Below are 24,604 nucleotides of genomic sequence, written 5' to 3'. Positions count from 1 at the left end.
AGTGGCAGTTCTCTGGAAGAAAATGTCTTGTTGAGGTCAGAGGAAAACAGCCAGAAGGCAACAGTAACTCAAATAAACACATCTTACAAAGTATACAGAAGAGCATTTCTAAACACGCAGCATGTCCAACCTAGTAGTGGCAGATGAGCCCACCAGGTGCCATTGCTGTCAGATAAAAACAGGAAATTTAGATTAAAATTAGGACGGGCTCACCAAAATTGGACAACAGCAGAAAAAAACAGCAGGAAAAATCTTGACTTTCAATTTGTGCTGTGACATACAGATGCCAGGGAAAACAACATGGAAGTATGGATCCATCATTCCTCAGATCAACAGTTCAGGCTGGTGTTGTAGGTGTAATGTTGTGGGGATATTTTCTTGGGACACTTGGGGCCTTGGTACCAAATGATTAACAAAATTAGCCTACATGTTGACTTTATGCCATGAAGAGTTAACACTGAATTAACACAGTTCTAAAGGCAACGGGAAAGTGATCCAAGAACGTCGGGTATTATTGTAAGGTCTTGGCTGTACAATAGGAAAGGCTTTTTACTATATGCGTAAATAAAATTGAATTGAAGTAAAAATAAGTGTACACTGGGTGTACACAGGTCTGAAAGAGTTATTTAAATTGTGTCATCTGAGTAGCTAAAAGAGGAAATCGCTATTTAAGGTAACCACTAACTCATTTTCAGTCTGAAAAACAGCTAAACACTTCTTTATTTGGTGGTGGTGAGGGGGTGTCTAAAGACAGGTTGGGAAGGACGATCTGATTTCCTCGTGTCAGCATTGTTCCCACATCATCATAATTAATGTTGTTCCAGGTTCAATATTGCAAGTGACCAATCACCTTCTTGTGACGTCATTCCTTTGCGACTTCGAAATACCCGCCTTCGAGTATTTCGAAATACAAGTGAAGAAGCGAAAAACCGCCGCCTGTCCGCCGAATTTGAAGTCAATTTAGGATACTTTCCTTTAATAAACGGTAAGCATTATACATATGTTCCTCACTTGGCTTGCTGTTTGTTTGCTAGCGATAGGCTACTTGACAACAGCATTAGCTAACCAGTGTTCTCTAGACCAGCGTTCCCCAACTTTTTGGGTGTTTCGTGGCCCGGGGGTTGGGTCAGGCAAAATTGCAGTAGCTTCCCTGATCATTTTACAAACATAAGTGAAGAGAATCTGGACTAAAAGGCCTAGACTTATGGTTGTGTGCTGAATCTATGAATCAAACTATCACCTGGAAACATAATTAATTGGTCCATAGCTGTGAAACTGGACATGAGTTCTTGATTCTATGGAGATTAACAGTAATCCAGAAATTTACAAATTTGTCCTGGGACATCGCGTAAATGTTGTCCCTGGGACATCGCGTAAATGTTGTCCCTGGGACATCGCGTAAATGTTGTCCCTGGGACATCGCGTAAATGTTGTCCCTGGGACATCGCGTAAATGTTGTCCCTGGGACATCGCGTAAATGTTGTCCCTGGGACATCGCGTAAATGTTGTCCCTGGGACATCATGTAGAAGTTGCCCTGGGACATCATGTTAAAGTTGCCAGAGACATACCATATGAAAGTTTAGCTTCTTTTAGCCCCTGTTTGTTTTATATTATTTTATATATATATATATATATATATATTTATTTTTTAATATTATATTTAATATTTACATTGTATTGCAAAAAACCCCAAAACAAGTTAAAATGAATTAATGAATATTGACTAATTAAACCTTCGTTATTTTTCCACCAGAAATGGACGACATAATTAGAAGAAGTGTTCTGAATGACGAAAAAAAAAGAACTGGAAAAGACACACAACTTTGTGTGCATGTGTCACAATGCCAGGAGGACCCATTCAGTGTTGTGTTAGAAAAATTGAACTCATTAACCCTTCATGGACATTATAAATGTTTAAATGTTGCCTCAGGTAAAGACAGGAAAAGAGACTATTACAAATTCAACTGCATCAGAGCTGGGAAAAAAAGTCGAAACAGCTACAGAGCAGTGGGCTGTAAGGCCTATGTTTCATTTAAAGTACTCAAATGTTGGAAAGACCACACAGTCATCGTGCAGCGTACATATGATAAGCATGATGGGCATGATCCTTCGGACCCAAAAGACGCACATTTCAACAATATTTCCAGTGATTTGAGGAGGAAGATTGAGGAACTGCTTTCCCTTGGAACTAAGCCAGCCATCGTACTAACCAAATGTCATAAATGGGCCAAAGAACATGGACACAGAGATCTTCACAACAGAGAGCATTTTGTCACACCACGTGACATTGACAGTGTTAGAACCTGCATGATGAGGAAGAAGCACTTTAACTGTGGAGACAGTCAAAGTGTACATACCTTACTTAATGGAAAACATCAAGAACATGTTCTCTTCTATCAACCATACACATCTGACCAAGAACTAATGATTGTTTTGCAGACACCTGTAATGAAATCAAACATGGAGAACTATGCAAAACAGTTAGTATTTGTTGACACCACGCACTGCGTTAACCAGTATTCATTTCCCTTATTCACACTTGTTGTAAGAGATGATCATGGGCATGGAGTCCCTGTGGCCTATGCTATTGTCAGCAACGAAAGTCAGAAAACCCTGGAAACTGTTCTTGGAATAGTTTGTGAGCATTTCCCAACTTCCCCGAGGTAAATAATACATTGACAGCTATTAATTTTGAAATAATTCCTTTTCAAAAAAGTTATAACATGCCAGAATCTAATGCTATAGCTGCAGCATGGGCTGCAAAAAACTTTCCTTTCCAGTTGTTAAAGTTATTCCTATAGGCTGTATGCAGTATTTTATATATCTACTTGTGAGTTGAAATGTTTAATTTGGCATTGAAGTGGTGCTTTGAGATAGCAAAAACATTTTCATACTGTTTAATCTCATTTAGTGTTTTCTTTTTTTCTGTAGAGCATTTATGGTTGACAAAGACTTTGCGGAAATAAATGCTTTGCAGAAGGTTTTTCCAGAGTCAGCTATCCTTCTATGCTGGTACCATGTCTTGCAGGTAAACCACATTGTTTTCTTTTCACGTTGTCTAAGATGCACCTGAAACACATTTTTACAACAGGGTCCTGTTGTTATGATTTGCCTCATTGTGATATTCACCTACTCAGGTTAATGAATATAAAGGGATAAAATGTTGAGTGACTATGTCCATCCATTTAAGACCACAGTGCACTCATCTTCTGGTGGCTGCTTCCCAAAGCTCTTTTTGACATTTAAAAATATGTTTGCCTGGTTGATTTCTGTAATGCACAGGTCCTCTTGTCCAGTGAGTGACAAAGTTATTTTTGGACGTCAGCTTTCTTTTATGCTTTTTGTACAGCTGCTCCTCTGTCTCTCTCTCCAGATTAACTTTTTTTCTCTAGGCTGTTAATCGATGGCTTTCAAAATCAGAGTCCGGGGTCCATGGGCTTTCTAACACCCAAAAGAGAAATGAAATCATTTCTTTCTTTTGTAAGCTGAAAGCTTGCACATCTGTAAGTGTAATTTGTCTATTTCACATTTTGATTTCTTGATTACACTAAGAGCATAATAACTTTCAGTTGCTAAAAAAAGTTACAGAGAGATACAAAATAGATTTTTGAAACAATTTCTAAAACTGGCTTCTTATCTTGCTTATCAAAACAAGTACTTAAGCTGTGCAGAACATCATTGTGTCACCCACTGTGCAGTAGAACTTGTGAGTGGGATTCTTTCACAGACAGATGCTGAAACCAAATATGCTTATAGGTTTAGTGTTCCTTCTTAGCCATTGTAAGGGAAGAAATAATTGCTTCTTAATACAAAAACACGACATATTATTAATAACTTAAAATTCTTAATGTTATTCAATAAAAGGAAAAGGGCTTCAATACATAATATTAAAGATTTCAATAGGTCTGTTAAATGGATTGAAATATATTCTGTTGCATCCAATTCTCTTAGGAGGACGACTTTAAAGCCACATCAGCAGAGTTCTGCCAGACATTTAAGCAATACCCTTTGGTGTGCCAGTATTTTCAGAAGCACTGGGAAGGCATTGGCCACATGTGGTGTGACTACGGCCGTCGCTTCAGTCACGCTCGTTCTGAAACAAACAATGTGATTGAAAGGTATGATTTATTATTTTGACCTCATTCAATTGTATTGCTGAAAAAAAGATATTATGCTTTAATCCAAGAGGCTAAACTGAGTAGGTTCGTCATGTCATTGCCAGAACAGGTTTTAGGCAAATCCTTTAAATTCTAGCAGCGTGAGTAGGTGGATTTGCCTAAATCAGCTAAACCGGCACAGAGCATTCCTTTATAAAAGACGTGTGCAATAGGTATTCCAATTTTTTAAAAAATAATACAGTCTTGATTAAAACTTTAAATTCCTTCAATTACAGTTACTAATCATTTCAAATAACTGTTTTTCAGATTTTTCCACCGCCTGAAATGCCAGTTTTTATCTGGCTACAAGAATAGGCGTCTGGATGATCTGATTGAAGTGCTCCTAGGGAAGGCCGACGACTACTTCTCAGTCATAAAAACCCTGCAAGATGTGGGCCGCATGAAAAACAGGTTTGCTGACACCTTGTCTCAAGTTTCAGACTCTGCTTCAAGACTGATGGAAAGTGGTTGGGCTCTTAAAATTACAGTCAAGAACAGCCATGGAGTTAATGCATATCAAGTCCCATCTGAGTCAAGAGAAGACATGGTGTATGATGTCTGCCCTGTTGAGTCCTACTGCAACTGTACATATGGCTTACGAGGACTTCTTTGCAAGCATCTAGTGTTACTTGCAAAATTAGCAGAGGCTGACAATGACATCTATCCAAACATGGAAACAGACCTTGGCAAGAATTGCAGTGAAAGAAAGGCATTACTTTGTACACTGTGAGGACTTGAAAGTGATAAAAATGCCAAGTTTGTTTGGAAATCTGTGTTTTTTTGCATCGGCTGAAACACTTCAGTGCACTTGTTGTACGTTCTCTCACTATAACACATGTGCTTGCCTGAAGGTGGCTTGTAGCCATTTTAAACAAATGAAAAACTCTCTGAAAAGTCCTCTATCAACTTTGAATGACACTCCTGTAGTTGAAAGCACAGACAAAAAATGCACAGAAGATGCAGTTGGAAAACTAAATGCTGTTTTAGACACAGTTAAACAGTGGGCATTCATTCCAGAGGGTATTACTGCAATGATAGATGAACTGCATACAAATGTCTTAAAAACAAAACAAGTAGGCAAAAGTATATGCCAGTACGAAATAAAGACGACAGATAATGCACGCAAAATTAGGCCATTGTATTCTAGCAAGAAACGTTCGGCCAGCATCGACATTCCAACAGTCTGTGAAAATGAATGTGAACAGTCGATAACCACTGAAAGAGAGACATCCTCTGGAGAAAATGAAAACCTTTTGGAATACAAAACAAAAAAGAGAAGAGTTAAAGCTAAGTATATGCACAAGTAGACTTTTGTGTGACATTTCAAAGGGACTGCATCCATTACTTCTGTTTATTGAAACCTAAAGCTGAATAGCTGTCTTAACTTTCTGCCAAGGAACAGATGAAAAGAAATTGTTTGGTCTCTCAAGCAGTTGTTATTTATGTGTGTTATTCATTACTTTGGCTTGGTTGCTGTTTTTGATACAAATTCATCTGTGCCCATTGTAATATTTTCATATGTTACTATTTTTATATTGCTATGCATTATAAATAAAGGATTACTTATTACTATTAAAGGTCTGCATTTGTAATTGTTGGTATTATTTATAAAATATGCGCTCTTAAGTTTTTTGCTCCATAAAACGATACCTGTCACTATCAGCTGTTGAGAATCCTGGCTCATACAAAATAGAAGTAAAAGGTTTCAACATCCAGCCTTTTTATGATTAAATACAAAGTGTAATAACAGAGTTATTGGGGTGTGATTTTGTTAATAGTTAGTCTTAAGTATAAGTTTAATAGTAATGAGTAAGAAAATATAGCCAGAATAATGGAATGAGACTAACACCTGACCTCACACTGAGATTTGGTATGAAGTGGCATGTTTGTGCTAATGCTGACATTGGGGCTCAGAGTTCCTCTGTGTGTATATATTTGTGAACGTTAACTTGGCTAATGTCCAAGGGTTTGACTGCTTTCCTGTTGGATTGTATCACAAAGAACAGGGATAAGAGCACCAGTGGCCGTGCACACCCTCATCTCTCTCCTTCACCCGATCATTAGTGTTGGAAACCGGCATTAGCTCAGAGTAGATTAGACTTCAGTATATGCAAGTGATTTGATTTTATGATTATTTGATTCAGTTTTTTCTGTGTTCAAGCTCAATTACTTTAATAAAATATGTTGAATTCAAACAAATAAATAAACAAATAAACTGTGGACATTACCCTTTTAAACCTTTCTGAAACAAGACAGGTAAAAACCAGTGTATAAAAGTTTACATAGGTATAAATAGCTCTAACACTTTACTCCAGCCTGGCGTCCACACATGTGGACATCACATTTTGGGTTATTTAGACCAAAATACTAAATCTTGATCAACAAGTGCCTGATATACAGTTATGAGGACATTATACTGCAACTGTTCTATCGAAATTTCAAATTAATGTCCTCATATGTGGCTCTCATTTTTCTCAGAAACAAAAATTAGGTAAAAAAAACAAAACCTGGTAATTCTTTCTTTTTACATTCATCGGGTTCCAATCGGCCCAAATATCAAAGAGAAATTAAAAATGCATGCCATGGAAGATTTCGGGTCTTAGGGGGTTAAAATGACCAGACCCCTCCGGCCTGTTTTCCAGGCCACTAAATTAAACCCAGTCAATTACCAATTGAACAGAATAAAAACCTACGAGGTCCACTAATAGTCCAAATCTTTAATAGAAAAGACAGGCAGAACTCAAACAAACAATAATCCAAACGAGGAGCATATATACACACTGGAAAGTAAATAATTATAAGTTATTAAATCAGACTAATTAAATACAGTAAAACTAATAAGGGAAGACGAACACACGGGAAATAAAAATAACAGTGTAAACATACCAAAACTCAAAATAAAACAGGAAAGCTACTACAAACCGAGTGTGACACAATTACATTCATATTGAAACATATGTGATAATTTTCTTTCTTTGTAGCATTTTTAAGATATGTGTTAGAACAGTCATTATGCTGTTTGGATTAGGAACCAATCATTTTTGCCAAATAGTTAACACAAACTTAGAACAACAATGAACAATTTTCAAGATTCTGATTTACAGAACAAACAAAAGTCACAAAAGGTTTCATTATTTAAGAGACAAGATCAAGTTTTTCACACAGGAATGAAATGACAGAATCCAGTGCAGCGGGGCCAAAGGTGTGTGTCAGCAAACTGAAGGTTGAGGAATCAGTCAGCTCATGTTTAAGATTGTGTTGGATTTTGAGAAGAGTCTGTCTGTTATTAGAAAGTAAGATTAACAATGTTACACCAATAACCCAAATACGGGGAAATGACAAATAATACCAAAAAAGATACAACTTTCATATTGTTTTACTAACTTACTTTGTCATATCAGCACTTGAATGGTCGATGCCTTTACAGACCATGTCTGTTGTGACATCGCAGGCCAATCTTCCGGCAAACCCGAGGGCTAGCTCCCCAGCCTCCTCTTCACTCAGAACACTAAACACTGTTACTTTAGTTTTGGCCTTCTTAGGCCTGTCAAGAATCATTGCGGGCAGTTTGGCTTTACGGCCCTAAAAAAGAAAAAGTGCAAACACCAAAAGAGCAGAGAGAGACACACACACGCGCACAAAGTTAAATGCTTTTGTTTACATGGTGTAATTGTGTATATGTTGCAGCAAATGCACAATTTCCAGCCACATTGTCACTTCATTGATACGAGTAACCCGGATTTATTTCAGGTGACATCAAAATCACGAAATGTATACCTACCCCAATCAAACCTCTGAAAACATGAACTGACATGTTCTCTGCGTTGATTCTGCGCTTGATCTCGTCTTCTGTTATTGTGTAGGTTTTCTTTTTTGAGCTTGGTACAGATAAGCGACCATGCACTCTGTAAACTGTACTAGTTCCTTCTGAATCAGTTTGGAATTCTGTATCTGCATCGATCCTGTCAACATCATCAGCAGCAGCATTATCTGTACTCAGACTTGTGCCGTATACTTCTGCTTCTTTTTCGTTGTCTTCAGTCTGTGTACCTTCATCTCTTTCAGTCTGTGTACCTTCATCTCTGACTGTCAGTCTTCCTATCTCACTGTTACTTGTCGATTTGCTGCAGATGTTCTCTCCCTTAGGAACTTTTCCTTTGTCATTCGCTGCCTGATGCTTTCCCTGATGACATTCTTCACTGGCTACTTCTATTGCTCCTCCTGTATAGCCACCCACTATGCTGCACAACTCCTTTCCCTCTGCTGTGCTGCACTGTGCTGTTACATAAAGAAGAATGATATAAACAGCACTATATCAATTTAATTGTGAAGAGAAATCCCCACAATACGACACAGTTATGTCTAAAATAGTTTTGTGTAAAAACTGGATCTTGAAACGTCCACTTTAATTACACAGTCCGGGTGTGCAAAGGCAAAATTACGAAATTTTTTTCACTTTAAACATTTTTGGACATTGTTTAGTTATATTGTGACTTACTCTCACAGAAGATACAGATGCCACAAACAGACTTTGAACAACGCATGTGCTTGTATGCACCACATTTCTGGCACTGCACCTGTGAATTAAAAAAAAAAGAAGAAGAAGAAATAAACAAACAAAAAGCAAATGAACAAAGTCCATTAAATAAACAATCTATATGGCTAAGGACATGTCATAGTGTACCCGGTCTTTGGCTGCAATCACACACCAGCACTGACTGCACTTCCTAGTTCGATCTGCAAAATATAATTTGTTTAAGTACAAGTTACATTTTCCAATGTTAGAGAAAAAGAAGGCAGCTAATTTTATCTTTACCTATTGAGGAAAATAAGTAGTGGCAAAGTCGGGACCTGAGCTTTGTGATTTCAGTGTTGTACTCCTCCACTTGTGTTTTACCGTCAATGAGAGATTGGGCAAACTAATAATTGACGAAGAAGAAAAAAAAAAAAAGAAAGAACAAAAAGAATTAGATTAACAAAGAAATGTTTGTTTGTTTTTAACCCCCCCCCCCCCCGAGAAAAACAAAACAAAAACAGAGCAACCAAAGCGAAGCATTACTGCTGAAATGGTTCAATCTACAAAAAAAATTTAGATTTTACCATCCTGCCTCTAAGGCTTTAAAAACTGAATAGGCAAAAATGTAAACATTACTTATATAGGTTAAAGCTATAGTTTTCAGTACCATTATGACATGCACTCCACATGAGTTCCCATCCTGTTGATGTGGGTGGCTCACATGTGACAACATGTCCACTCTCCAGCGCAGCCTCTTGCTGAAGCAAATGAGCTGAGAGATCGCAGTTATTACAAATAAAAAGCATATAGAGAAATCAATAACCACGTTCGGTAATGATTTCAATTAAATTAAATATGTTATGTTAAATATGTTAATTAATTACCTCCAGTTTTTCAACACCGCACTTTTTCTGACCTCCGACTCGCCAAATGAATTCATATAGACTATGGTCCTCTTGGGTATGTCACAAAACTGTTTTGTAAAAAGATGGATATGGTAGGCTTGGGCCTTGAGCTTTCCTAATGAGGGACACTGAAAAGTATCATGCACTAGAGAGAGTGCAAAATCTGTGCAACTTACAAACAAGGTCCAGTGGCTGCCGTTTTCCAGACAGGCTCCAATCAATTTCTCATACATCTGAAAGATGTTTTTCTGGAAATAAAAATAATGTGACAAGTATGTTTTTCTGTCAAGAATGACACTGCAAAACTGCAAAAGCTTGTCAGGTGAGACTTGTAATTAATTCTGCAGATACACAAACATATAGAAAGTGTCATTTTTGGTTTACATTAATTAATTTCTATAGTGTGTACAAAACAAATCAAGACCACAGACTCAACACGCACCACTCAATTTTTGGTGTTCTTTATCAGTTGGCCAAGACAGAAATGTTTTAATCTGTGTGCATTGCTTTTGAACAAGTCTTTACACAGAAAAGGTTTCAGAAAGGTATTTTTCAGGTTCTTCAGACAAGGCTTCAATTTTGGAAAATGCTGTTTGTTTATAGTGGCAACTTATAAACCCTTTGTGATAAGAACATAGTTACCACAGTCCAAGTCATACCTTCAAAAAGTATGCACTTTGTGCTCTTGTGGACCCATCCAAAATTTTTCCAGTGATTTGGCTTGGTATTGGATAAATGTGAGGGAAATTCTATAAAAATAACATAAATACATGTTTTCAAATACATTACAAAAAATGTAAACATGCTATGTCATTATGATCAAACAAGCTTTTCAACATACCTCACACTGCAAATAGATTAGGCCATCTATTACCTTATAAAACAAATAAATAAATACATATAAATAAAAACAGAACTAAGGAATACGATTCATTAAGTAAATTGTACAATAAAGTGTATTTAAAGCAGAATTTAACATTAGTTTTATGACAACATAAAAGGATTTTTATGTCAAGAGGTACCTCATCTGAAATGTTAGTCTGGTCAAACAGGGATTTCAAACTTGAAATACCAATAGAGTTTGGTCCAGCTACTCCCACAAGGTAATCTGTGAGAAAGCATATGCTGTAGTCAACAGATATCATTTTCTTTTTGCATGCTGCAACCATCATCCATTTCAGTCTTCTAGGAGCTTTGTCTGGTTGTAGTTCTTTTTTCTCCTCCTCTCCCCTCATCTATTAATTAAATTGTTTTCTGACCTTCCTAACTGTTTCCGACCTGTCTTCCCAATGTGATGTTTAAGCAATATATGTATGGTCAGAAGGGGGTGAAATTTTCATTGCAGTTGTACGTGTAACATTGCATGTGATAATAAAAGGCTTGATTGGTTGATTATTCAACATGAGTTGACATTTACCTGACATTGTGAAGGAGTCACAGTTTCTGTAAGGGTGTAAGAACATAACATGTGGATTTGTTACACTTCTTTTTCACAAGTTAATAACAATCAATAATTTTCATTCCATTATTTACAAGCTATCACACGATGTCCCAGGGACAACATTTACACGATGTCCCAGGGACAACATCTACACGATGTCCCTGGGTCAACATTTACACTATGTCCCAGGGACAACAATTACACGATGTCCCAGGGACAACATTTACGCGATGTCCCAGGGACAACATTTACGCGATGTCCCAGGGACAACATTTACGCGATGTCCCAGGGACAACATTTACGCGATGTCCCAGGGACAACATTTACGCGATGTCCCAGGGACAACATTTACGCGATGTCCCAGGACAAATTTGTAAATTTCTGGATTACTGTTAATCTCCATAGAATCAAGAACTCATGTCCAGTTTCACAGCTATGGACCAGTTAATTATGTTTCCAGGTGATAGTTTGAGTCATAGATTCAGCACACAACCATAAGTCTAGGCCTTTTAGTCCAGATTCTCTTCACTTATGTTTGTAAAATGATCAGGGAAGCTACTGCAATTTTGCCTGACCCAACCCCCGGGCCACGAAACACCCAAAAAGTTGGGGAACGCTGGTCTAGAGAACACTGGTTAGCTAATGCTGTTGTCAAGTAGCCTATCGCTAGCAAACAAACAGCAAGCCAAGTGAGGAACATATGTATAATGCTTACCGTTTATTAAAGGAAAGTATCCTAAATTGACTTCAAATTCGGCGGACAGGCGGCGGTTTTTCGCTTCTTCACTTGTATTTCGAAATAATCGAAGGCGGGTATTTCGAAGTCGCAAAGGAATGACGTCACAAGAAGGTGATTGGTCACTTGCAATGTTGAACCTGGAACAACATTAATTATGATGATGTGGGAACAATGCTGACACGAGGAAATCAGATCGTCCGGTTGGGAACCACGACTGTATTACTTGGCAAATAAATATATTTAAAACCATGTGTTTAAGGTCAAACCCTAACTATGGCATGAAAAACAGGTTCAGTGAACTTCCTTTCTGAAATATAGCGAAGTACAATATAGCCTAAAAAGGAAGTATATATGCTTCAGACAGTACTTCAGTAAATGTACTTTCGATCATTGGTTACATTCACTGTACAAAATGCACATGCACAATTTCCCAACACAAACATATTAAACAGGAGATCGGTTCATTTTTAGATTGTGGTATAACTCACAGTTTATTCAGTCATCTTCTCTGTGGAATAAGAAAAAGAAAAGAGAGCACAAAGATCACCCACATCCGAGTCCAGGAGTCCCTCATGTTTTATTGCACAATAACCCAATTTTCCAGGGGACTGCAGCAGGAAGACTACAATAACACAAAATACTTTGTCTAACAAATGCTGCATATATCGACTGACATCTCAGAACACGCTTGCCTTTGTGGACCTTTACGAAGCACCAGTCTGCTCTGGTACACCTGTGTTTTTAATCCATTAATGTCACGTTTCCCAAAGCTATATTCTGCTCTTTTTAAAATTGCATCACTTGTGATGTAAGACATTACTACTGGTCGTTGCTAGGCAGCTCAATTGATGAATGGTGCATTTACAAGTGGAGCAGGGCTGTTTGCTAATGCACTTTTATGACAGTAGAAGAAACATAATCCGATTAAAATGTAAACATGATTCCACACCTTCAACACTCGTGTCCTGTACGTTACTGCACTGCCATCCACCAGCTGGAGTTAGTGTTATCCCATATACTACAATGCTCACTGGCCCCCGTGACAAGTGTGATTAATACACGAGACCTGCATCAACAGGAAGGTGATTTGGTTTCCACTCTTCAGACAGCAATGGAAAAAAAGAACAAAGAAAAAAGCTTTTCCTGGAAAAATGAAGAAGGGTTCAGATTATAGACAAGGACAGTGGTATGAACAAATGTCGCTCCCTCCTTGTTAAAAGCAGAACAAAAGAAAAGATTATTCACAGAGTTTGTCAAAAAATGTTTTGTTTTTTTTTTTAGATTATTATCCTCCGCCAGGCTATTGCTTGCCCATTGTTCCAAAACAGCTAAATACGTGGTGAAGGGGCTTGGGGGAATTATAGGTAGTGAATATGTTTCATATTATACTGTAGTAGCATGCTGAATCAGTTATATTCTGCTACATTAGCTTGTGTCTTAGTATTTCATAAGTTTGTGACAATGACTTAAAGTCCGGCTGATTAGTCCATTTTCCATGTGTCCAGGCATTCGCATCCTGGCACTGTTCGTTTTCATCAACAACGACTCCTGAATGAGTTCAAAAAGTTCAAAACCACTTTTGTGGCTAGCCAATACCATAGTAGTTTACATCAAGTGCTTTAATAAAGAAAACAGAAGGGGGAGGAAAAAAAGCAGTTCTTCCCTCAGAATGGTCCATATGAAGTGCAAAAGTTCATTAATATGATTAATTTTGTTTTTAGAGAGTGCTTCAGCGGGCTCTATTTTAAATATTCCACTTGCCCCTGCTCAGCACTCATACGATGGTCTCGTCAGTCATTTTCTTGGTCGACTTGGTTGGCACCGAGCGTTGGGTAGTGTGTGCCCCTTTCATGTCGGGCATTAGCAGGCGCACTTTCTGATTGGTCCTCCTCCACTCCGAGTACAACTGACAGTGATACCGAAATGACACCTGAGAGTGAATGAAAAGAAAAAGGGAGGGGGCGAGACAAGAGGTAACAAAGGACAGAAAGACAGATATCAATAAAATTAGCACAAAGGTATCTGAGAGAGTAGTACAGATGCTGCACAGCAACTACTGCACGACAGGGAACTGAAACCTGAGTAGAAAGGCCGAGCTTTCACAGTCAGTTTACATTTTCAATAACGATAAAAGGAAAACACTTCAAAAAAAAAAAAAAAAAAGCCATTTAGTTTACCAAAGCCCAGTTCTAGACCCTGTTAAAAACTCCAGCTAACGAAAGGTGTAGAATAAAGCCAACTTATTGTCAGTATTCGCAGTCAGCTATGCATGTATGTGCAGGCGTTCTATTTCTGTTCCAACACTCAAATAAACTGCTCCAGGCCACAATATACTCCACATGCCTTCACATGTCTCCACAACTGACTGAAGCTGTACCCAGAAACGATACTGTAATGTCTACAATAATCAAGGTAAGAACAATTACCTGGACGTGTGCTTGTCTTGGTATCATAACTGAAAATCAAAGCTTTAAATATCGAAACTATTAAAAAAGGGGCTTTGATTTCTAAACTACCTTATAAACACTTGGATCTACCCCCCCCCCCCCCCAAAAAAAACATTCTGCAATTGGTTACCAGTGTCCAAAGGATGTAGATAGTGAAGAGGGCGATGGTGAGGGCAATAAGGCCAACAGCTTCGAGTCTGCTCTTCAGCTGCAGGTGGTCCTGTGCGCCCCTCAGACACAGCCAGCCGGAGATAGCTGCCAGGGGTGTGATAAGAAGGAAACAGGCCATGTCGCAGAGCAGAGTGCGCTTCTCACTGCGAGGGCCCGGGTCCTTCAGCCACTGCAAAAGACCAAAATGGGGAGGTCGATGATACGCCTGAATCGAGCACATTAAATGATTAACTGATGTGTCTTAGATTATAAAAACAAGAATGAGCTTTAAAGAGGAGTGAGCTGCCTGCATGAAGTAATTAATAAAGCCATAAAAAGAGTATTCTAACCGAACACTATTCACACAAGGTCAAGCAAAACAATCCTCAGTACACGCAAATGATCCCACTTGCTAAACATGTTACTTGCTGGCACAGATACTTAATGGCATAAATGAAATCTTCCAAATGCTTACAAAGCTGAAAATATCAGTACAAGGCAAAAGAAGAAATAATCTCCTTGCTTTAGACAAAGCTCATGGCCGTCCATCTCGTTAGCCTCTTACTGAACCGAGGTTGGAGCCTATCCCACCTGACATTAGGGAAGAGGTGGGATACACCCAGTCAATCACAGGTCTCATACAAAGAAACAAACAGCCATTCATGCTCGCACTGAGCCATACAGTCAATTCAGAATCACCAATTAACCTAACAAGCGTTTGTGGACAGTGGGAGGCAACCGGAGCGCCCAGAATAAACCCACACACTAACCGCTTTTTATAAAAAAAACCATAAAGTAGAGAAATGAATTCACACAGTAAAACTTTTCTAACCTGAGTGAGTGGCTGTGGTCGCCGTTCAATAGTGAACTCAGTGTGACAAAGTTCACAGTAGCTGGTGTTGGAGGATGACAGCCACTTCTCCAAGCAGCTTTTATGCACTTTACCCAGAGTACCAGTACAGTCACAGGGCGAGAGCAGCGTCTCTCCTCCAGCTCCCTCGTGACAAATCCGACACATACCCACGTCGCTGCGCGAGAGACAGCAGAGCATTGAAGACAGAAAAGTAACAATAACATATACACAGTTTAATTACGCTACATTTATTTGGCTACCATGCGTGTTTCTCCCTCCCTTACCTCTGTGAGCTCACCGCTTTGACCACGGTGGAGAGTGGGCGGCCATCTTTAGCCGTAACCTTGGCAATGTACTGGGCCTGCGCGGTGGAGTCAGTCTCCTCGGAATCCTTGGAGGCATCGGATTCGGCAGTGCCAGAATAATCACAAAGGGAGCCGGGTAGGTGACAGCAGCCTGACGAAGACATAGTCAGCTGAAGGTGACAGCGACGCAGATGAAGGCGGAGGCGAATTTGAAAGGAGCTCTGATCCAAAAGGTGATGTCCAACTCCACTTCTTCTCCTCCACCTACAAAGCTACCGCCTAGTGGATGCTGGAAAAGATGAAGACACAAAGTATGGTTGACTTGGATTATTACTTTATGCTCTTAATTTTCCCGAATAGGAATAGTGATGGTTAGCATGAATACATGCACATATAAATGCACATAAATGTCAGCTTTCACTGCCAACACTGCTCACTGGTATTCTTGATCTGCAGCTGGACTTTAGCCAAAATTACATAAAAACCTTTTTAAAAAATAAAGGAATAACATAAAAGCTTGTACTATATTTAAAGCTATTAGGCTGCTGTATACTTTATTTATGACCAAGGTTGGCTACTTTTAATTCAATTCATCATTCATTCAAAGTGGCCTGCAAAGCTTTACAGCTATTCTGATTCAAAGCAGGCCTATGAATTCTAGTGATATTATCCCATCAATTATTGATAACAAAAATGATTCTAAAAAGTATTTCCTTGGTTTTTCTTTTTAGTATTAAGACTTCATACATACAAAAACATGTTATAATAGTGTAATAAAAAATGCAATGTTAAAATACAGAATAATCAGAAATACTGTAATACTTTAACCTGTCACTTTTTCTCATGTACAATAACACAGCATACCACAAACCACCACCCTATGAACACATTTAAACAGAAAATTGTTTACATATTTATGACTTTTCAAATTTTTTATTTCTCTCTATATACATTTTGGTAGTTTTTAAACTTGTTAATATTGTTAAATTTTCAGATGTTTATGGATTTTTTGTTTTTTCTCGTCAAACGAATTACATTGTAATATTAACCCAGCTTCAACTTACACATAACAAATGTCATATGGTTTTCAAAAAGTGCCACACGTGACATATTAGGTTCTGATGTGAGTTGCAGCCCTGAAAAAACGTTTGAATATTTTACTCCAAAAAATGATGTCTCTTAATAACTAGTAACTGGCTTCAACAAACTCTGAGGGAAGCACACTGCGGTGTAGATATACATTTTAGATAGACCTTAAGGACACTAGGAGTGGGATCAGGGTGGCCGTGTGTTACCCATACCTGTCCCTGCAATAGTCGTGCAATGTGATATAGTCAACAACGCAATCTTATGTAGCTGCCTTAAAAAAAGACTAAAGACAAATCACAAAAGACAGTGTGCCAATATACTCGTGTATTTAAAGGTGCACAAAGCAAGCTTCCTGATGTTACCGTGATGACTTAGTACTGTTATCGACACGTTACACATCAAAGGCTAGATCAAAATCCGACTCTATTTCTGGTACATGACTGAGTTGCTTAAAATTTCCCAGCTGACATTAATTATGCCGTACATGTCCATATCCCCGATACAGTAACGCTAACATGCAGCGCCGACGAAAGCTAATTTATTTAATAAAGCAACGTACGTGTACAGAACATAACCAGAGGCCAGCGAACAAGCTGGGATATGATACTTGTATAGAAAGTCCCATCGCTGTGGTCAAAAACACAAACAGGCTGTACCGTAAATATACTCACCCGACGGCCTGCCTTTTCTCGGCTGGCCTTGGCCCTGCGTTGGCCAGACACAAGCTAGCTGAGCTAACTGGACAGCTCTAGCTACAAACTATGACATTGACGTCTAAACAGAAGCTGACGATAGAAGGGGATACAGAAGACGATCGTGTGCGTTGCATCCTCTCCATGGCTGGTAGTGCAAATCACTGGGGTAATTTTCTCTTTTTTTTAGTGCGGAAAATACACGGCTGCCAGGATCACTGGAGTCAGCTAACGAGGCTAACTGACTAGCAACGGGCAAGCCTACTTCGGTATCCCTCAGCTGTGGATTAGTCACGTGACACAATGGTGCCTTCATCGTCATTAGCAATGTTTTAGTGCTACATGTTTACATACATGTTCGGGGACATAGTATCAAAATAGGGATAGATGGAATATGTTGTCAGAGTGAGTAAGTAAAAGTGGGACTGCTGAAAAATTTGATGATAAAGATAGTGTATATAATGTCTTTTGTTTATTAACTCAAAGTTACTCAGCAGCACAAAGAAACTTAAAACGAAAGGGATATATATTCCGAGCATTTTGTTATGGCACACACCGTTTTATCGATTAGAAAACCAGGCTAAATGCTCTACAGTTCCAACAATACAAGTTCTGAATGTACTTTTTATTAAAGTGTTTCAGTTTCGCTTTCCTTTCGTTTTCCTTTTAAACTATCATTACTTGTTTGATTTCAATGACGGAACAGTTATTAATCTCGTCCTGGAAACATCTGTATTAAACTATGTCAGAATAAAACCGTTAGGTGGCAGCATTTAGTTAACCCTCTCAGATTGTTCCCTGGTCCACCGGTGGTGGCGCTGTTATTCCAAAATTTCGTTCCACGGAAATTTTAATGGTTCCACAGGGGTTTTGAGGGGGGCCTTGGAAAAACATGGGTAAATTTGATTTATGGACTCTAGGCTTGCGTGTCATGATAAAATATATGAGTAACAGTCAAAATGGCTTGTTCAGTTTTGTAGCTGAATCTTGAAAGCTAAACCAACCTGTGGAAACGGGATGAAGATGTGGCGCAACCAAAGAAATTCAACATTTGCTCCAGAAACAACACCTAAAAATAGCCATTTGACACCTGCAAAAAATAATTCTGAGGTAGACTACTTTTATTGTTAAGTATCTAAAATTTGTGCTGCTCCTTCTACTTTTATAAAGAAAAAGTTGTTTTCCCTACTTCCCTATATTCATTCTCAAGTTAGTGCTTTGGAAAACCTAAGTGAGCATATAAATACCAGTATGATGCAAAATTGCTGAGCCACCCCCCATTTCTTTATAGTTTGCTTAAAGGAGTCAGATTTTCTTGCACATTTTAAGTGGTCTTGAGCAATAATTTTTCAGGCTTTATGACTTTAAAAGGTTTTCTTTAGACTGGCTGTTTTTTTTTTATCACTCTTTCTCAATCTATTCCTTGTAGCTGACCATCTTCAGAGGAATGTATTTGTTTATGAAGCCACTTACTACTGACCTATGAATCTTTCAACCATACAAAGGTACATAGCTCAAGGGATGGACCAGTGTTGTGTCTACACATAAAAGAAAGCTAACCAAAGATCCAATTTCAAACGGTATCTCTAGATGTTTCTTTTTCTTTAGTTGAATCTATGAAAAAGCCAAATGTAACCCAATTCCACTGACATGAAATAGAAATAAATATACATTTGTACACCAACAAGGTGCAAAAATACAATTTCAAGGTATTTGCCAAAAGCTTGACATGAAAAATGACAGGAAAACCTGTGGTCACACCAAATGTTGTTTTAATTGTCAGAACTCTGTTTTTGCCTCATATACTCTATTTTCAGGTATGCTTGCACATTTTTGATTGCTGCACGTATTTCCCATTTTCCTCATAAAACATGAAGAAATGAGGCTTGGCTCAAGACTTTTGAACAACAATGTACTTTTAATATTGTGTATATAAAATTTGTGCATGACTTTAAAATACAGTCCCTCTACTTTAGATAGTGTTTTAGGCCCGCTACTGGTTCTTTGTTTATTATGTTTAGACACAACACTGATTCATTCAATTTAATTGTATTTTTATAGATCCAAATTTGGGGCGACCGTGGTTCAGGGGCTTGGGAAGCTCATCTTGTAACCCGAAGGTTGCCGGTTCGATCTGTTTTGGTCGTTGTGTCCTTGGGCAAGACACTTCATCTCCCTGGCCAGAGGGACCAATTGCGCGATATGGCAGCCTCGCCTCTGTCAGTCTGCTACAACTGTAGCTTACCTCCACCAGTGTGTGACTGTGAGAGTGAATGAACAGTGGAATTGTAAAGTGCTTTGAGGGTCCCGAAAAGCGCTATATAAATGCAATCCATTATTATTAAATCACAACAACAGTTGCCTCAAGGTGGTTTATATTGTAAGGCAAACACTCTACAATAATAGAGAGAAAAGCCCCAAAATCAGATGATCCCCTATGAGCAAACACTTGGCGACAGTGGGAAGGAAAAACTCCCTTTTAACAGGAAGAAACCTCCGGCAGAGCCAGACTCAAGGAGGGGCGCCCATCTCCTGTAACCGGTTGGACGTGAGGAAAGGAAGACAAGACCAAAGACATGCTGTGGAAGAGATCAAGAGATTAATAATACCTATGCTTAAATTCAGAGTGGTGTAAAAAATTCATAGGTCATTGTGATGGCATGCCACACATGTTACCTGGGGTTTGGCTTCTCCTGTCTGGCAAAGGGCTGGGAGAGCTGAAGTATCACTGACAGCCTAATTGGATACAACCACATGCTTCCTTGCCTGGGGGGTGTTTCATGTTTGTTTAATTGTTTCGTATTAGTTGGTTATATGGCAGCCATTTTGTTTTCCCCCGTGTGTGCCATTTGGTTTAGCTAAACCAGTATTTAAGTTCCCCCAGTTTATCTTATGTTTGTTTGAGGTTTTGTTAGTTATTATCTTGAGTTTAGTCTATTGAGTTGACCTCTTTTATTGTTCTGCCTGTTTAAGTTTTGTCTTTGTTAAATGGCTTTTCATATGTTTGGGTCAATAAAGCCCCTTTTTTGAATTAAACACCTGTGTACTTTATGCTTTACTGCTTGGTCCCTGACAGTCATTGTTAAGTGGCTTAACAATCTAATCCTTTAAATCTTGACCTGCTACTCTTTTTGATTTTTATATTGTTGACTATTTCATTCGATGATGTTTTACATCTCTTATTTTATGCATGTTGTGATTTTGATATTTAATTGCTTTTAAGATGTCACTGAGTGCCTCAAAAGGAGCCTGAAAATAAAATGTATTATTATTTATCTATAAAAAAAGGTCAGGTACAAGGACTGAATACAAGTGAAAAAACATTCAATGTCAAAATATGAGGAAATTAAAACATAAAGAAAGAGTAGCTTTCTTTATGTTGGTCCACTCTTGATATGTTTTGTTGTATTGAAACTATTATTCTTAATGTAATTCTGCATTGTAGCAAATTTCAAGACTGATACTCTGATTTATCAATTTCCCAATATGGTGTAACCTAAAATAGCAGCGTCCAAATGTAATTTTTAACCTTTCTTTAAACAGAATCTATTTTTGTCACATCACCCTGTCTAATCCTCTCGATCGTTGCCTCTTCCTTTGAACCCAAACACTGATAGTGAAAGGGGTCTGTCGCGGTGATAGTGATGTCTAAGCATTAATGAGAGCGGGGGTTGTAACACACGCACGCACACACGCGTGCACACACTTCAGAGCCTTTCTATCATTTCCCACCCATCCATTTGGTCAAAGTTCAGCACAGATCATGAGATGCTACAGTACCTCTGTGCATGCATGGGATGTCATGAGACATGCATCAGTGGACTTTAACCCAGACCGACACACACATGGGCTTGCAACTCATTTACTTAACATAGTTTGGTTGTCAAGTTAATTAGCTTTATAAATTGGGTAGCCATGATGCTAAATTGTGTGAAAGTAACAGTTATATAACTTATCAGTATTTCTAAAGTATGTATAAGTTATTAGTAAAAAGCTACTTTCAGCTGCCCTCTTGTCACAAGGGGTCGTCACAGCAGGTAGCTTTCCATGTTTGACTTGGCAGAGTTGTCCACCAGATCCTGACAGAGCCTCAAAGGGGAAGCTATTACTATCATTAAAATAATGTGTGTTGGTTCTCCTTGAGTTTTTGCAATAGTTGCTTGATTTATGACTCATTTCTGCTGTCACAAGTAAAATAATGCTCTGAAACAAGTCTGATGCATTTCATATGACACAGCAGAGATTTAATTTGTGACTTAATCTCAGCCATCAGAGAGAGAAGTGAGGTGTGACAGTCAGCCAGGGAGAGACAGACTTATTCACAGCGATTCGCCGTCAATAACAGTATAATTTAGTTGCTGCACTTCATTCTCGTGATCCCTTAAACTGCAGGCGTCCTCGTGAGTGCTAATGGAACGTAGTAATTTAGTTTCTCTCATTTTCTGATATGCTCTTGTCCTAATGAAAGGTCACTTGACTGCGCTGCCTTATTCACCGTGCAAATCTATATTCAGCATCCAGTGAACCTGGGGGAATAGGTTCATTTTATGTTTGTTGACCAATTGTTGACTTCTGCTGACCATTTAAGATCCTACAGTATTTTAGCAATCCTACAGTATTTATTACGAGTTCATGTCCAGAAGACATGCTGCTACCCTGCTGTGCTGACAGGCCTTGGGATCACCTATAAAAACTTGCATAATTCCATTGTCTTACAAGGTTTGTGTCCATTAATCGAGGGCATTTTGTGGCTTTTAACTTTTTTGCTTCCTCTCTAACTATCGCTTACTTCTTCTATACTCAAGAAACATGACTGCTGTGGAACTTCACTGTACCCCATGTTTATCAGTCCATCAGTGATTTTGATGCTTTTTACTTTGTACTGCAAATATCGATTTAAAGAATCAGATAGTTCTACAGCAAATAAACAAAACATCATCCCGAAGCACGTTTGATCCTCACACAAATTACAACTAAGACAGATCAAGTAAACCTTCTGTGTTAATGTGCTTAAAAATAGAGTGGTTGATAATGCAATAAATAAAAAAAAACACACACCACCATTTACCACTGAAGTGCACGATTTTAAAATACGAAAAAAAAAACCCATTCCTAAAGTAAGTAATGAATGATAATTGCAAAAAACATGGGATACTACAGATACATCTTTGTGTATGATTTGTACAGTTGAATGCCCTTCCAAATTAAGGTCAAAGGTCACGAGAGAAAAACCTTGTCATTAATAAATATACACATTATTCTTAAAGAGATTCTGTTTACAAAGTGCTTTTTTCATCAAAATATTCTTTAAATATATAAATTTGAAGGCATTTATTGGACCTTAATGTTCTTTAATGAGATAAGAGGCAGACCACCCTCTTTCATCAGACACTAAATCATTCTAAATGCCATTAGAAAGGTTACTCCATATAACCTTCCTAATGCAGGACATGACATTATTGGTTTTAATGTTTCCAGTTTGCACATGACTCCAACTTATCATACTGTACATCCAATTACAAAGCTATGTAGCTAATGCCATTATTAAATCACCAGCTGGCTTTCAACACCATGCAGTTTTGGTTAAGACCTGATAGAGAAAAGACTTTCCAGCTCATTTGAAAAAGCCAAAATATGATTGCAAGTCAGAGCTGGATTGTTTGATGCTCTGTAGCCAGCACTCTAAGACTGTGATTGAACTAGCCAATTTGCATGAATAGATGTACATGCATGGCTGAAAATTAATATACCTAAACTTTACATATTAAATGTTACAAGTCAAATATGGAGTCTAATTAATAAAAGATTTAGGTCACCCAACTGGCATGCAGAGTTATACCACTATGAATTAATACACTGAACAATTCCTAACCCACTCTCTGCAATTTTTGGCATTCCTCCCAACTTGAACTTATCTGGCCCCCTCAAACAGGCCCAAGCCTTTACCACTTTACTAGCTCGGAGGCTTGTTCTGTTGAAGTGGAAGCTTCCCCACCCCCCAACTCATGATCATTGGGTGAGAGATGTACTCTTTAACTTAAAGTTGGAAAAACTTAGATTCTCTCTAAAAGGTTCTATTTTAACAATTTAACAAAATCTGGAAATCATTTCTCTTGCTGGTGGACACCATTACTTTACTTCCTGAGTCTGAAGTGAACTGAGCGAAGCCACATTATAATGTTTTGGTTTTTTTTTTAAATCTCATTTATACCTTATCTATTTGTTTTTCTTTTTGTTTTGTTTGGTCCCTTCTCTGCTTTTGTTTTCTCTGTTTTTGCTTTGTTTGTTTGTTTTTGTTTGTTTGTTTGTCTTTTTGCGGGGGGGGGGGGGGGTTGTTGTTGTTTTTTGGGGGTTATGCTTGTTATGTGTATGGGTCCTGAGATGTTGTTTTTGTGTGTGTGTGTGTGTGTGTGGGCAGAGACTGGTTCTCTGCAGTGTCTTGTCTAGTGTGGACCTGGTAGGGGGAGAATTTGGGTTGGGGGGTTGGAGGGTATAATGGACATACAACTGTTCTGAAATCAAGAGTGACTTTGCTGTTGCTAACTTTGTATGTCATTGTTGAAATCAATAAAACAAAGTTGGAATAATACACTGAACAATAATAAAGTATAGCTACCTTGGTATCATTGGTGTAGGACCCTCCATTACTATATATGGATATATATGGTATTAAACATTATTGTAAAATTATTTGCATGTAGGTTGTCTGGTGGGTTTCTATGCTGATAATTGTGTTTGTCTGTCATATTTTGGTCTAGTGTCTGACTTTGAAGAGGTTCAATGAGACAAAAGCAGATACGTCTGAAATGTTTAGAGCACAAACTGTGAAAACGATCTCTTTTGGATGGCTGCACTTCAGCAACACGCAGTCCAGATTCATTCAGTGTTGAGCATGTGAACAGTGCATGATCAAGGCGGAGACAATGTGACGTTAAGTGCAGGGTGGCCAATGGCAGCGTGTGCTTCCAGCCTATGGTCTTACAGTACCTACTATGAGCTCTGCCTCCTTCTTCCTCTTGGTGCAGCGATGAAAGGAGATGAGACCGCGGATGTGCTATAAAACCGTTTGTTAGACCTGAGATATTTTACCGCCAGCAAGAAGCCTGGTGAGCCCGCACCTCCCCGCTGTTTTTGTCGAAGATAGAAAATATCTGCGTCAGAGGGGGACCTGAGTTAGCTGAGGGAGAGGGAGAGGGGGGTTTGTCGGCCCGCTGCAGTCTGAATCACCGGAGACTCGCCCCACCGCTGGTTAGTCGTCGACGTCGTTTGTCTGTGGACTTGCGCATCCTCTCAGAGGCAAAGAGCACCG

The 24,604-nt window shown here is 38.6% G+C and overlaps 3 protein-coding genes across 10 annotated transcripts; 1 reads left to right on the top strand and 2 right to left on the bottom strand.

The window, feature by feature from the left end:
• The first annotated feature begins 766 nt into the window (after positions 1–766).
• Positions 767–5,739, top strand: LOC146687930 (uncharacterized). 2 transcript variants are annotated; one of them, XM_085439868.1, is made up of 6 exons: positions 767–985; positions 1,755–2,664; positions 2,933–3,029; positions 3,394–3,504; positions 3,953–4,119; positions 4,426–5,739. In XM_085439868.1, exons 2-6 carry the CDS (start codon positions 1,757–1,759, stop codon positions 4,886–4,888), a joined length of 1,746 nt encoding a protein of 581 aa, XP_085295994.1. In that variant the 5' UTR covers positions 767–985; positions 1,755–1,756; the 3' UTR covers positions 4,889–5,739. The 2 variants fall into 2 exon arrangements, with proteins under 2 accessions (XP_085295994.1, XP_085295995.1); XM_085439869.1 differs by lacking the exon at positions 767–985 and having other exon boundaries at positions 2,597–3,029.
• A 1,121-nt stretch (positions 5,740–6,860) lies between these two features.
• LOC146687929 (uncharacterized) lies at positions 6,861–11,975 on the bottom strand. Of its 6 annotated transcripts, none has more exons than XM_085439872.1 (11): positions 11,736–11,970; positions 10,602–11,022; positions 10,421–10,453; positions 10,239–10,328; positions 9,756–9,827; positions 9,342–9,647; positions 8,975–9,077; positions 8,843–8,895; positions 8,657–8,735; positions 7,547–8,436; positions 6,861–7,438 (listed from the first exon to the last, which is right to left on the bottom strand). In XM_085439872.1, exons 6-10 carry the CDS (start codon positions 9,405–9,407, stop codon positions 7,877–7,879), a joined length of 861 nt encoding a protein of 286 aa, XP_085295998.1. In that variant the 5' UTR covers positions 9,408–9,647; positions 9,756–9,827; positions 10,239–10,328; positions 10,421–10,453; positions 10,602–11,022; positions 11,736–11,970; the 3' UTR covers positions 6,861–7,438; positions 7,547–7,876. The 6 variants fall into 6 exon arrangements, with proteins under 6 accessions (XP_085295998.1, XP_085295997.1, XP_085296001.1 ...); XM_085439871.1 differs by having other exon boundaries at positions 9,342–9,827; positions 10,602–10,687; positions 10,997–11,022; XM_085439875.1 differs by having other exon boundaries at positions 7,547–7,740; positions 9,342–9,827; positions 11,736–11,975.
• Positions 11,976–12,311: 336 nt separating this feature from the next.
• LOC146687928 (E3 ubiquitin-protein ligase MARCHF2-like) lies at positions 12,312–24,345 on the bottom strand. 2 transcript variants are annotated; one of them, XM_085440320.1, is made up of 5 exons: positions 24,283–24,345; positions 15,494–15,803; positions 15,189–15,384; positions 14,337–14,546; positions 12,312–13,689 (listed from the first exon to the last, which is right to left on the bottom strand). In XM_085440320.1, exons 2-5 carry the CDS (start codon positions 15,676–15,678, stop codon positions 13,534–13,536), a joined length of 747 nt encoding a protein of 248 aa, XP_085296446.1. In that variant the 5' UTR covers positions 15,679–15,803; positions 24,283–24,345; the 3' UTR covers positions 12,312–13,533. The 2 variants fall into 2 exon arrangements, with proteins under 2 accessions (XP_085296446.1, XP_085296445.1); XM_085440319.1 differs by lacking the exon at positions 24,283–24,345 and adding an exon at positions 17,275–17,591.
• Positions 24,346–24,604: the final 259 nt, after the last annotated feature.

Source organism: Copadichromis virginalis, linkage group LG18 (assembly GCF_057382275.1).
Source record: "Copadichromis virginalis isolate Kocher_CV1m ecotype Utaka linkage group LG18, C_Virginalis_male_GT1.1, whole genome shotgun sequence".
Classification (NCBI taxonomy): Eukaryota; Metazoa; Chordata; class Actinopteri; order Cichliformes; family Cichlidae; genus Copadichromis; species Copadichromis virginalis.
Note: the sequence above shows the minus strand (reverse complement) of the source record. Positions and strands in the feature narration are given on the sequence as shown.